The following is a 12111-nucleotide window of genomic DNA, read 5'->3' as shown; positions in this document are numbered from 1 at the left end:
GGCTGTAGTCCACAGCTACAAGTTTCGGGGGTAGATGGAGCGTACAATTTTGTGCCCTCCCCCTTTTAGCTGAACCCGAATAAGTTTCTTCGTTAGCCTAAGGTTTAGCGTCCCAAAGCGAGGCTATGCGGGAAACCTTAGTGGAGGGCTTCGGATAATTTAAACCACCTGGGGTCATTCTTCAACTGAGCTTTACCGTGTCACCTCGAATATATGCAGATGGATGGATGGAAACAACTTTATTACACACACACACACACAAAAATTCTTCCAGGGTGGTCCCCTACTAGTTCAGGAGTCCACGGGCTTGTGCTTCACGTAAAGCCCGATCCACCAGCCATTTCTTGCCGGCGGGCTGAGCGGTCCGTAAAGCAGCCTCCCAGGAAGAATTAGTGGGATTGGGGATGGGGGGTACTGCCTTTGGGGAAGGACTTTACCAAAAGTAGTGGAAAGGTGTGGATCTGGGCACGCTACAGGTGTTACAATCAGGAGGAAAGGTGGGAGACAGGTGAAGGAAGCGCCCATACGCCTTTGCAAAATCTATTTATTATGCGATGCTTGTATTCATGCAAAATGCGGGTGACATCGAGTCTGATTACCTGACTGGAAGTTAGGCCTTACGGAAGGTAGCAGGGGTAAGGTGGCCGCAGCTGGCACAGGACAGGGTTAATTGGAAAGATATGGGAGAGTCCTTTTCCTATAGTGGATGTAGTTCGGCTGATGATGATGATAATGAAGTAAAGCCTATATTCAGATAATTCAGTCTTACGCACTTGAAAAAAAAATTCGCTGTGGCTCAGCTTGGCTAAGCCCGGTAATTGCGAAAGTAATATCTGTACCTACGCCATGGTTCAGCTGGTAGTGTAGCTGGTGGTGGTGGTTGTGGTTAGACTTGTGGGGATGCACCGGTTATACAATCCAATCCAATGTAATCTAATGTAATATAATGTAATATAATCTACTCCAATCCAATTCAGTCCAATCCAATCCAATCTAATCTAATCCAATATAATGCAATCAAGGTCAAATGAAGGTCAATGGTGGTCACCGCCGCGGCACGGCAAAGGTGTGAAAGTGCAAGTAGTATTGCTTTCGCAATAAAAATTAAACTATGCGCTGAAAACCGGAGGAACTATTGTGGCTGGCGGAAGGCACCCACTCCAGGCATACACAGGTACAACATTATCACGAGCGTCCACGCTCTGACTTAGACCCACGGGGGCAGTTCAGTATTGTTTAATTTGCGCGATTGTTTTTGTTACTATGATTTACACCTCACTTATTCCAGAGAATCCCATGCATAGATACCGTAATAACACGCTGCAGCTATTTGCCCATAGGAATGTCAGGCCGGAAAAATCTGTATGCCGAGGATACGTACGTTGACTATCTTCAGCCGGGCAGCTTCGGCTTCGTCTACGCTTTGCGTGCATGTGGAGTCTGCCGAGCACTCCTGCGACTGCGAAAGACAGCCGCAGGTTAACTTTGTGGGAATTTGCCGCACCTCAGATGCGAGTGGGACACGAGCGAGAAAAAGTTACTAGAACACATCTGTAGCAGTTGCACATTCCACTACGGACAAAAAGTTCGAGATGAAATGAACGTCGAAATGTTTATTTCTGAACCATACACCGGTCGTCCCAGCTAATCGTAACCAAGTTTTTAAAAAACACGGGTTGTCGTGGGTGAGCGAAACCATATGCGTGCTCCTCACATTCGCATGACCGAGTCCGCCGTATTCATTTTTCGTTCTGTATAGTTAGTTAACTTGTTACGACTAACCTGCTAATTTTTAAAGTATTCGCGTCGGGTATAAGGTTTGGTTTAGTTTATTGGGTTTTAACGACCCGAAGCAACTAAGGCTGTGAGGGACGCCGTAGTGAAGGGCTCCGGAAATTTCGCCTACCTGGGGTTCCTTAACGAGCTCGGGTATAAGGAGTCAATTCTAAAGTTGTATATTACCATAAGAAACAGCGAACTGGAATGTTTGCAACAAGGTTTATTTACGCTGGTTTTCTCATGAGCCCTAAAAGAAAGCGCGCGAAATGCAAGAAGCTACCACTCTACAGCGGTGCTACTTCAGCGCAAGCTGTCTCCGACAGGGCCTTGTTTTTGCACTGGGTGCGGAATGCGCTCCAGCAGCTGCTGACTTTTCGGCACGCGTGTCACGCGTGTGCGTAAGGGTTAATGCAGTCGAACCAGGCTATATCGAGCTCCAAGGGTATCACATGACACAGTATGCACTGCTGGAGCAAGACCCCAGTACCACGTCTGTATACACTGCAATTTAATCTCGCACAAGAACATGCAGAAATGGTGATGCGTTTCTAGAAAGAAGATAACCGGTGGTACTTAATCGCCTTGCTTGTAGTAATATAACAGTGAAAAGCAATAAGCCGTGTAGGTTAAATGGATACTGAAGCAAAATCTTAAACTGGCACAAAAACACTGAAAATAGATTTTCGGAATGAGATTACACCGAAATCTAGTCGCGTTGACATATTTTGCAGCGGATGGTTTTATTTTCGATGTTTTAAGAGCACGCACCAAGCCCTCCAGGCCTGCGCGAGGTGAAGAGCATGACGTCATGACACCCTCGTCCGACAGGCAACCGGTCGCGTCACGCGCGATGTCGCACTGCAGTTTGGGTACACCAAGCGCTAAAGCTCCAAACCTCCGACGCTGCCGGCGCAAAACTGGCAAAACCCGCGAGTAGCGATGGCAGTCGTGCTCCAGCGAGAACAGTGGGCACGCGGGTGTTATGACGTCTAGTCGCAACTTCCACAGGCGGCCGCCAGGTGCAACGATACGGCAATAAATGCATCCGCCGTTTTTTTTTTTGCTAAAATGCTCGTCGCATTTATCAATTTTGAAAGTTAAGCTGTTGTTTACTTGTAAAACAGCAGCTCCAAAAGTTTGGCTCAGTATCCCTTTAAGAATGAGTGACGTATACCGCACTGTTACGTGCTGTCTTCACACGAGATGTTCGCTTTGTATGCACTGAGTGAGAGATGGCGGAGATACGTAATTCCGTTGCCTATTCTTCCTTAGTTTCGTGGGTACTTACTTTCTTGACGCTGTCGAGAACTGCCGAGTGAAAAGGGAAGAAAAATAAACATACGCAAAAGACACGCATGGCGGTGGTTTTACTATATTGAAAGTTGCGTCTGCTACGTACACTCCTTGAGCGACGCCAGTTGAGACGGGGTTGGAAGTCCACAATCGGATAATACGCTATCTGCGTGGAACGCGATGTTCTTTCGGTAATCTGGAAAAAGAAAAAGTTACGCCCAAGAACTGAGAAAATGCTGAGGAATACGCTCCAATGGTTTGCATCCCCAAACCACGTAGCGGGTCAGCTTGCCCCGTAATTAAATTGTTCGCTCAAAGAAAAATCGTCGTGATCTTGTAGCGCGTTCCATTCGAAACTTTTCTGATTGTGGAGAAACTTGATGAACCTAGCCTCAGGTGTCTGTTATAGCGGGCCGTTTGTTAGCGACTTATACTTTCGTTCCGCTCACATCGAGGCAAATTCAATGTGCTACTAGGCTAGCTAAGATTAGGTTAGGTTAGGTTAGGTTAGGTTAGGTTAGGTTAGGTTAGGTTAGGTTAGGTTAGGTTAGGTTAGGTTAGGTTAGGTTAGGTTAGGTTAGGTTAGGTTAGGTTAGGTTAGGTTAGGTTAGGTTAGCACTAAGCCAGAAGCAGCCCCCAGAAGAGATCTCCGAGGCTGTGAGAGCCACTACACGAGCAGTCAAACTCCCGTGGTATTCCAGAGTACACGGAAATGAAACAGCCAGAATAATAGTATTTCTTTAAGCTAATATCTCGACCGGGTCGGCCGGCGAATGAGCCCAGTGACGACTGGGGTAACGAACCAGACAGCGCAAGAATATCGCCTATCTCGAAGAGTAACATTGGCCAATCACGCCCAAAGAGGACTTGTCATTCGCGTCTAATATAGATGAAACGCGGTTCAGCTATCTAACCGCGTTAACTTTCGGAGTCTCGCAAATACGAGTGAATAGTGTTCTGGCGCATTATTTCTGCAAACGCACAAGTTATGAAACCATGTCTCTGAAATATTTCCAACACCTCCCGTCAGTGCATTTTGATCTCACAACAGTGTTCCGTTTGCTTTCCACGCTACTTGTACGCAAGAAAAGTCTTGTAAATCTCTTCCTTTTTTTTTTCTTTCTTTCTTTTCGAACGCCTGTATAAGAACTTGAAGAAAATGCGAAACGACGGACCAACCTTGGTTTGAGGTCGTGATGAGAGTGAACATATCTGCCCTCGTTGTTTTGATCTCGTTGAGCGTTGAACGCAAATCCTGTGGATGCGTCAATACGGCGTCATGGGTAGAATCATCAGTAACCGGCACCAACCAGCCGCGCTTCACTCAAAAGCCTTGTATACGCAAGTCATTCTCTTGTAGGGAGCGTTAAAGATTTAAATGCAATGCAAATTCTTCATTTACCATATAAAAAGGTGACTGTGACAAATGGACTAAGCGCAATTATCACAAGAGGGGACACTCTGACAGAGGAATGCATTTGTGCCACTACTCAAAATGAAATGAATGCTCAATAGCAATTATTCCTACGCCAGCCTTAAGGGGAAATATTTGATAATCATCTTGCTATTTACGCATGAAACATTGCCAGTTACTCATCGTTGGAGCATAAGTGTAATACACTGTATTTCTTAAACTATAAAATAAGATTGCTCTTTTAAAATCCATGAAGAATACACCAGTACGCTTTGTACAAATGAATTATACAACCGTGTGGACATACATTATTTACATGATAAAGTGGAACAAAACACAAATAATTAGCAAAAATTGAGTAGCCAATTTTTTCCATTTTTGATCAAGGGTTAAAATATTGTCAAAAAACCAAAGCTGAATACATTGAATGTGTACGCGCATTTTAAAATTTCCGGAATCGGCAACTTGGTTCGAGGTATAAAAACATCTCCTCGAGCTCTCCTGAAGTTGGTCTTCCCGCTTTGCACATTCATCATCATCATCATTTATTTATTTATTTATTTTAAGGGTGCCGTTGGGGCATTACATAAGGGAGGTCATCTACGTCGTCGTTATTAAGTATAACGATTATCACCGGAGGAAAATTGTGGCGCTGAGACAGGGCAGTGCGCGCACCTTGACAGTTCCGATGATGTAGCGGCGCACCCCGGTGACGCCCGGCTGCAAGATCTTCTCGCTCTTCTCCACAGCGGTGGCGAAGTGGTTGGTGCTGCCCCAAAGGCAGAAGATGGAGATGCTGCGGAAAACATCCTCCGTCGTGGGTCTCTACTATTCTTAGAAAAACCTGTGTGTGTCAATCATCTGTTATGAGATGAAATTCTTTTTAGCAGTCATTCTCCACGTATACAACTGGCATCGAAGCATGCAAAAACAAAATATGATCGAGAGGACGTCGAGAGTTCCAGGCATACAAATTTTAAGGAAGTAACAGCGAACGAAGGGATACTGATGCGGCTAAAGTAATAATCTAGTTATTGAGAGAAATACCCCTAACGTAATACCCCAAGGTGGTGGAGTTGGGATAGTTTATAGCGTCGGGGTTGCGCTCAGCTGGGAGTATTTGTTTTATTTATTCCCTTGTCCCAAACCGAGGGAGCAATAACCTGGAAAATATCCCGCCCATTTTTGTTAAACGGAATCTCTGCTTACTAACCGTAAACAGGGATAAGCGCGCCAGTGAGGTAGAGGTGCGACTCCTCAACAAGTAGTGGCACCACACTGTGCCGGATAACTATTGTTGAACGGAGAGGGGGAATTCGGAGCCCAATTTACACCTGCGTGTGGGATCGTACCTTATGAACTTAGATCTGCTACCTAAGCCATTATCCTTTCATAAGACGCCGACCTGCCCCGACCTGCCACACCTAATAAATATTCGCAATGTCCACGGCCTGTATGTGGCTGCGAAGATGGCTGCTTGGAAGAGGGTAACGTGGCCTACATGCGCCGTAGCATAACGTTGACGCTTTACGTGGTAAGAGTTTGTTACGCAACAATATTCCGGTGTCAGTCACTATCCCACTCATCTTAGAAAATATAATGAGCCACAGTGGAGCATGGTATAGTCCTGGATTAGATGTTTAATTGAAGTCAGAGAGGTGCAGATCGGGCGTACCGCATTTGCTGAGGCGTGAAAGCTAATTTCGAGGGGTCGGGTGCGGAGATCAGAGGTTCTAAAACTTAATCTGCTGGGTATTTGAGCTTGTACTTGGGTATTTGGGTTCGAACACGTGTGCCAAGCTTGTGGCACTAGGTGTGTTTCCGAGGAAGCGCTTCTTCATGACCCGTCGGTGTGCGATGCTGGCGCGTGACAATAAGGTTAAGTAAATTAGAGAATGCCTTTCATGCGCTGGGGGCCGCACCGGTCAGGAACATGGAAACCGTGAAAAAGCTTACCTTTCGGCCCTCTAAGCATGTATCTATGAAGTGAATGATTTACTTCCCGGCGTGACCTATACAATGAATTCAATTTTCGGTGCAGGCTGCATCAAAAGTAACTGCGTGAAACTGAGTCGCTCTCCAGGGAGCTACTATATGGGTATTGGTGGAAAAATTGTGAGTTGATTCGATTTTATATATATTCCTATTTTAAAACCACTAGGAAGACACACGCGATGGAAGCCAACAGTCGCCGAAACCAAGGGGCATAGGGGATGTCTATTTTTTAATTTGTGGTTTTTATCAATGGGTGATTAATAAAAGTAGAAAAAACAACCACATGCCGCCGATGAGATCCGAACCCACAAGAAACGATGGCAATAGGCGCGGATGAGAGACGTAAACTATTCGGTGCGGGTTGTCAGCCAGCCGAGGTGTTCACAGGACCCTTTGAAAAGGCTACGTGTGAGTAACTCGAGGTTCCACCACACTATGACTGTGGATCGCCCATCGGAGCAAGTATTTTGAGAAGAGAGCTTTTCTAGACTCTTTACTTACTTGCTCATGGCCGCCTTAGGTATTTGCTTTGATTACTCGATAAGCTTGAGAGAAAAGGTGCGGTACTCACGCATTCAGTGCCAGGAAGAGTACCATGAAGACGCTGTAGAACTGGAGCACGTGCATGTACTGCGTGGTGATGTTCTGCACCTTGCGTCCCCCGAAGGCGCCCACCATGCGTGCGAGCACGAAGAAGAAGCCGCCCACGAAGGAGCCTATCATGAGCACCATCTGGATGGCAGCCACAAGGGCCAGGATCGGCTGGTACGTGAACAGCTGCGGGGTACGTAGAGGTGGGGAAATACAAATAATTCAGGGGGCACTTTGGCTTCCTAAAGTGCTGCAAGGCGAAAGCGTTTCCTGGCGCACTGTTTGTTTGTATTTACTTTTTAATTTTTCATATTCTTTTTATTTTTGCTCCTATCTTGTTTTTATTTGTTTCTTATTTTTATTTTCGTATCCTGATTTATTTTGCTTTTATTTTTGCTGATTTTCTAACTTTTATTTTCCTTTCCTTCACTTTATTCCTTTTATTGTATACCTATGCATTCACTAGATGCGCCTTTATTCATGCTGGAACCTTGAGCCTTCGTGGCGGAGTGGTAGCGTCTCCTCTTCAAATGCCAAAGGCCCTGGTTCGATTCCCACCCTCGGCGCAGTTTCTTTCTAAGCAGTGACGCCGAAAGGCGGACAAATCTGCCGATGCGTCTGTCGACATTCCTGCCGACGCGTCTGTCGACATTCCTGCCGACGCGTCTGCTAACTACAGTATGAGGCATTAAAGGCTTTCGCCTTAATACCGCGAGAAATGGATATATGCCACCGCACCGCTCATTCGCTGACATCCAAACTGTCTCCGCTAAACTGCCACGCGCTGTGCTATATACGGCTGAGGATCTGTGTTCCAGGCGTTCAAGGGGCACTGAGGACAACGCCATGAAATATTTTTTCTCAGTAAAAATTGATTCTTTGGCTGTTTCCAGCAGCAACGGACGCATTTATTAGTCATTAAATTGTATTTCAAAATTTCCCCGAAATTCGATTCAGGATCACGACATCAAGACCTAGAATTAACACCGTGATTATCGTTCGCATGGCCTCAAAGATTCGTGCCATAAAAACGTGCCTGGACGAATGTGTTTTTCATTAATGCATTTATCCAACGCAGCTGTTGTATGCCTTTACGATTTATGCTTACGCGATTAAGGATTTCGCAATTTGCGATTGTGGCGATTTGGGACATTTCCCCGTCTCCTTTTTTTCGAGCCATGCTCTGGGTGACGTCATGGCATCGGCGTAATGTAGGCAGCCGAACGGCTCAGTTTGCGTTGACGTCATTGTGCAGGGCCACGTGGGTGGGTCGGTCGTGTCGTGCTCTCGCTTGGGTGACGTCATGGTGCTGGTCCCGTGACCAGCCATGCTACTGCGCGCGTGACGACGGGTACAGCGAGAATGATCTGCTGACGCTGTAAAACTGTCGTGACATCTATCGCGAAAAGGTCCAGTGGTTGCGATGCCAGTATTCCATTTTTTTTTAGTTTTTCCGCGTTATTAAAGCTTCGTTTTCGCTGAATATAGCCTCAATGGGGATGAAACGCGGTAATTCATTGATAGAGGCCAACCTCAGTTTCTCTAGTCAGGCTGTGAAGCAGACTTCATGAGCGGCGTAGTTGATGTGTGCACCATTTTGCAGATGTGCAAGAAGTATAAGTAGAGCTACAAGTGCAGCTTACCGCGGTTATGTAGGTGAGGTACTCGTTGTCGGTTTCTTTTCTCGTCATGATGGATTCAATCAGACCTGAAGAGGGAAGAACGTCGAGGTGAAGGTAGCGCGTATTGGAAGAAGGATGACTGGTAACTTCGGGCCCAGCCACTAATAATAGATATAGTTTGGGTTTTAGCCTGGACTGCGGAAAGTATTTGCAAGGGATTTTGTGCGTAATACACGATTTTGTTTTTCGGCACCTTGAATGCCGTCGCGCCCGACATTGCGATTGAGCTGCTCACGGGAGGCAACCATTCATTCACAAACCAAGCCTATTCACGATTATCTTCCTGAACCTGCCCTTTGGAAAGACGTGATGGGTTTGTTGTAAATAACAGCTAATGGCAAGGAACCTTACTTAGAACGGCTGAAACGCAAGAGCCTTGCGAAAGCCGTATGCGTCAGCAGGGGCAGCATGTGTAAAAGAAAAAAAAAGTTGATGTTCTCTGTGGTATTTTCAGCGTGACGCTGAAGGTTAAAATTTTCCACGTAACTACAGCTATGGCTACAACTGTGTTCTTTTACAAAAATGCAGTTTAGTGCATGGGCAACAAAGCGGCTATGGCGACAAAGGCACTTTGCAGCTCCCGAGTGTAGCCACTAAGAAACGCCTCCTGGAGCTGTCACAGCCGATGCGTTACATCTTTCCATGTGTTCTAAGGAGGAAGCGCATAACGTTACAATGAGGTGAGGATTTTTTCGTTTACGTAACTCATCAATTATCTTTGAATAATAAATCCCGTTAAGTTAGGCAGGCTCTGAAGCCGGCAAATGGCATCAGATGTCTATTGGGACCAAGCGTCCGTGTTTCATGAATGTAAAAGATAATAATGCAAAGTACTATCGGGCACTGAAGTCTCCCGGGTTCGTGAGCGGCAGCCAAAACCAATATATATCCTATGTTAACCGGTGGCCTTAGAGAGAACTTAGAAAGGGAAAGCCGGACTCACGTGCTCTGATGTATGATAATGAAATTAGGTGATCGCTGAAAAACATGGCGCATGTGGGCTTAGATTGCTCTTCTCGCGTCCCGGAGACTTTTTTCCTCGGTAGTGCATGCAGTACGACAGCGAGAATGATATATTTTTGTTAATTTTAGATATATTTCGAATATATTTTTTCTTTATCAAAAATCGAATCTGTGGGTCTTCCTGGGCTTCTTGATGCGATTCCGATTTGATGTAATGTGATCGATGTGATTAAAGGACATGAAGCTAACCAGCAGCTCCGAAGTTTCAGAACTATCCAGCAGATGGTTTTGTTTCTTTAACTTAGGTACATCTACGATAAGTAAAAAAAGCCCGACTGACGCGATCCGGACGTTTAATTCCCCGATGCCTGGCGTGGGCCATCTGTATTGCACAGCGGCTCTACGCCGTCGTTAAGTTTGCTCCTAGGTCCAAAATTACATTTATTGCTGTTTGTCCTTGCTTCAACGCCAGTGAATAATATAAGCGCAGCATACAAGCTTGAAAGTGTCTCTCGTGGAAAAAGGGAAAGTTAAGGGGCCAGCCACTTCATGAAATTTAGTTCCCGCGAAATATTGCTGAACTGCGAGTTAATGTGCTTTCGCGAAATTTTGGGCCCGCTGAAAATAAGTCATTTGTAGTAATCGTTCCTGTTCGAAAATCAACCGCACAAGGTTAATATTCCTCAGCATTTGATTCGAAATGGAAAATCTGCATTGGCACATTCCATCTACTCACTCGCGTCAGTGGGTGGCATGGAGATCGCTGACACTGCCATCTTCACTAAGCCGTAAAAGGCTTTCAGGTACACTGCCGGCTCTTCATGCTGGCCGCTGTCCCCCATGGCAGCGATGTCGAATGTCCGCTGCCCCGGTGTCTACGCACGGAAGACAGATTTTCCGTCTTTTCAGTAGGACATTAGGAAGCGTAGGTTAGAGAGTATCACCGGTTTCTTTTTATTTCCTTTTTCTCTCGCCACTCTCAAATACCAAGATGGACGAATTGAAACATTACCCACACAGACACAGAAAACGGACGACAAAAGAATTGCGCTTTGTAGCATCCGGTACATTAACGCTATTAGTTGGCCCCACGCGCATTTTGTTATGTTGAAACCGTAAAAAGCTGTATTTAGAAACCGCAATGTGGTAAAAAAAAAATCACGACGACAATATTTTCAGTATGGCAAAAATACTTGTCGCTAAAACATTCCTTCCTGCAGCAAGCGTTTGTACAATGACAAGAATTATGACCTCGAGTTGATTGTAAAGCTGCGTCCGCAATATTTATTGCAGTAATTATTCACAAAGTTTTCTGTGGTACTGGTGGACCGGGCAAAGACTGCGGCAGCCGCTGTAGGGGCCCTGGACTGAGGGAACCACCTGCCAGTCTTCCGAAACTTAATTTATGAGCAAATGAATGTTTTTTGCTCGATCACTCGCTCTGTGACCTCACCATGTGACACAACTTCCGCTTCTGAAAAGATGTGTGCGTACCACATGTATAGCGTTAAGTGTGACCTGAAACATGACAGCCTCTGCCTGGACGCTTATACGGAGTTTAGACGATGCGCCAGTCAGCGTCGGGCTCATAAGACACGAGCGTCCCTGTTTCCATATAGCTTGTGGTCTCTTCCGCGTGCTCGCAGTTAGCATGAATGCATGTCTTCCGTGTGGCGTGGCTTGTTAAAAGAATGCCGCAAACGTTAATCGGCGCCCGAGTTATTTATACTTCTAGAAAAATATTTTTTTCTGTTTTGTCCTGGAGTAGCCTCTGGCATGCCTATATCATGAACGTGTATTCTCCCTATGAGACTGCCCTGTCGCGGTGGCTCAGTGGTTACGGCGCTCGGCTGCTGACCCGAAAGACGCGGTTTCGATCCCGGCCGGCCTCGGCGGTCGCATTTCGAAGAAGGCGAAATTCTAGAGGCATCTACTGTGCGATGTCAGTGCACGTTAACGAAATTTCGAAATTTCTGGAAATATCTCCGGAAATTTCGACCACCTTGGGTTCTTTACCGTGCACAAACATCGCACTGTACAGGGACCTTTAGAACTTCGCCTCCATCGAAATCCGACCACCGCGGCCGGGATCGAACCCGCGTCTTTCGGGTCAGCAGTCGAGTGCCATAACCACTGAGCCACCGCGGCGGCGGGTCCTAACAGCTGCGCTGTGGGAACAAAAAAAAAACCTTTCGACATACCCTCGGACGGATAACGCTCAGAGAGGTTCCGTATCTACGTAAATGAACTTCGACAGCCAGAGATAAAGAAGGCTGCACAAGCGAAGCCCGCAACGCCGCACACATTAACGGCGCTCGCTTGCTGCGGCGTCCGCGTCATGCGAGAGTGAGATGCGCGTAAGGGATGTTTTCTAACTCACTGCGCTTGCCGAAG

At 46.2% G+C, this 12111-nt stretch overlaps 1 protein-coding gene across 1 annotated transcript; it reads right to left on the bottom strand.

Moving 5' to 3' along the window:
• Positions 1 to 3170: 3170 nt before the first annotated feature.
• LOC149371777 (uncharacterized) lies at positions 3171 to 12105 on the bottom strand. Its single transcript, XM_089566069.1, has 7 exons — positions 12098 to 12105; positions 10454 to 10592; positions 8716 to 8780; positions 7053 to 7258; positions 5162 to 5282; positions 4252 to 4327; positions 3171 to 3268 (listed from the first exon to the last, which is right to left on the bottom strand). Exons 2-7 carry the CDS (start codon positions 10557 to 10559, stop codon positions 3171 to 3173), a joined length of 672 nt encoding a protein of 223 aa, XP_089422195.1. The 5' UTR covers positions 10560 to 10592; positions 12098 to 12105.
• Positions 12106 to 12111: the final 6 nt, after the last annotated feature.

Source organism: Amblyomma mixtum, chromosome 1 (genome assembly GCF_055824585.1).
Source record: "Amblyomma mixtum isolate Tamu chromosome 1, ASM5582458v1, whole genome shotgun sequence".
Lineage (NCBI taxonomy): Eukaryota > Metazoa > Arthropoda > Arachnida > Ixodida > Ixodidae > Amblyomma > Amblyomma mixtum.
Note: the sequence above shows the minus strand (reverse complement) of the source record. Positions and strands in the feature narration are given on the sequence as shown.

Coding starts and splice junctions, on each gene's coding strand:
- LOC149371777 (XM_089566069.1), bottom strand. CDS start 10,559: ATGGGGGACAGCGGCCAGCATGAAGAGCCGGCAGTGTACCTGAAAGCC. Junction 8,781..10,453: donor CATGCCACCCACTGACGCGA/GTGAGTAGATGG, acceptor TTCCCTCTTCAG/GTCTGATTGAATCCATCATG. Junction 4,328..5,161: donor ACATCATCGGAACTGTCAAG/GTGCGCGCACTG, acceptor ACGCATCCACAG/GATTTGCGTTCAACGCTCAA.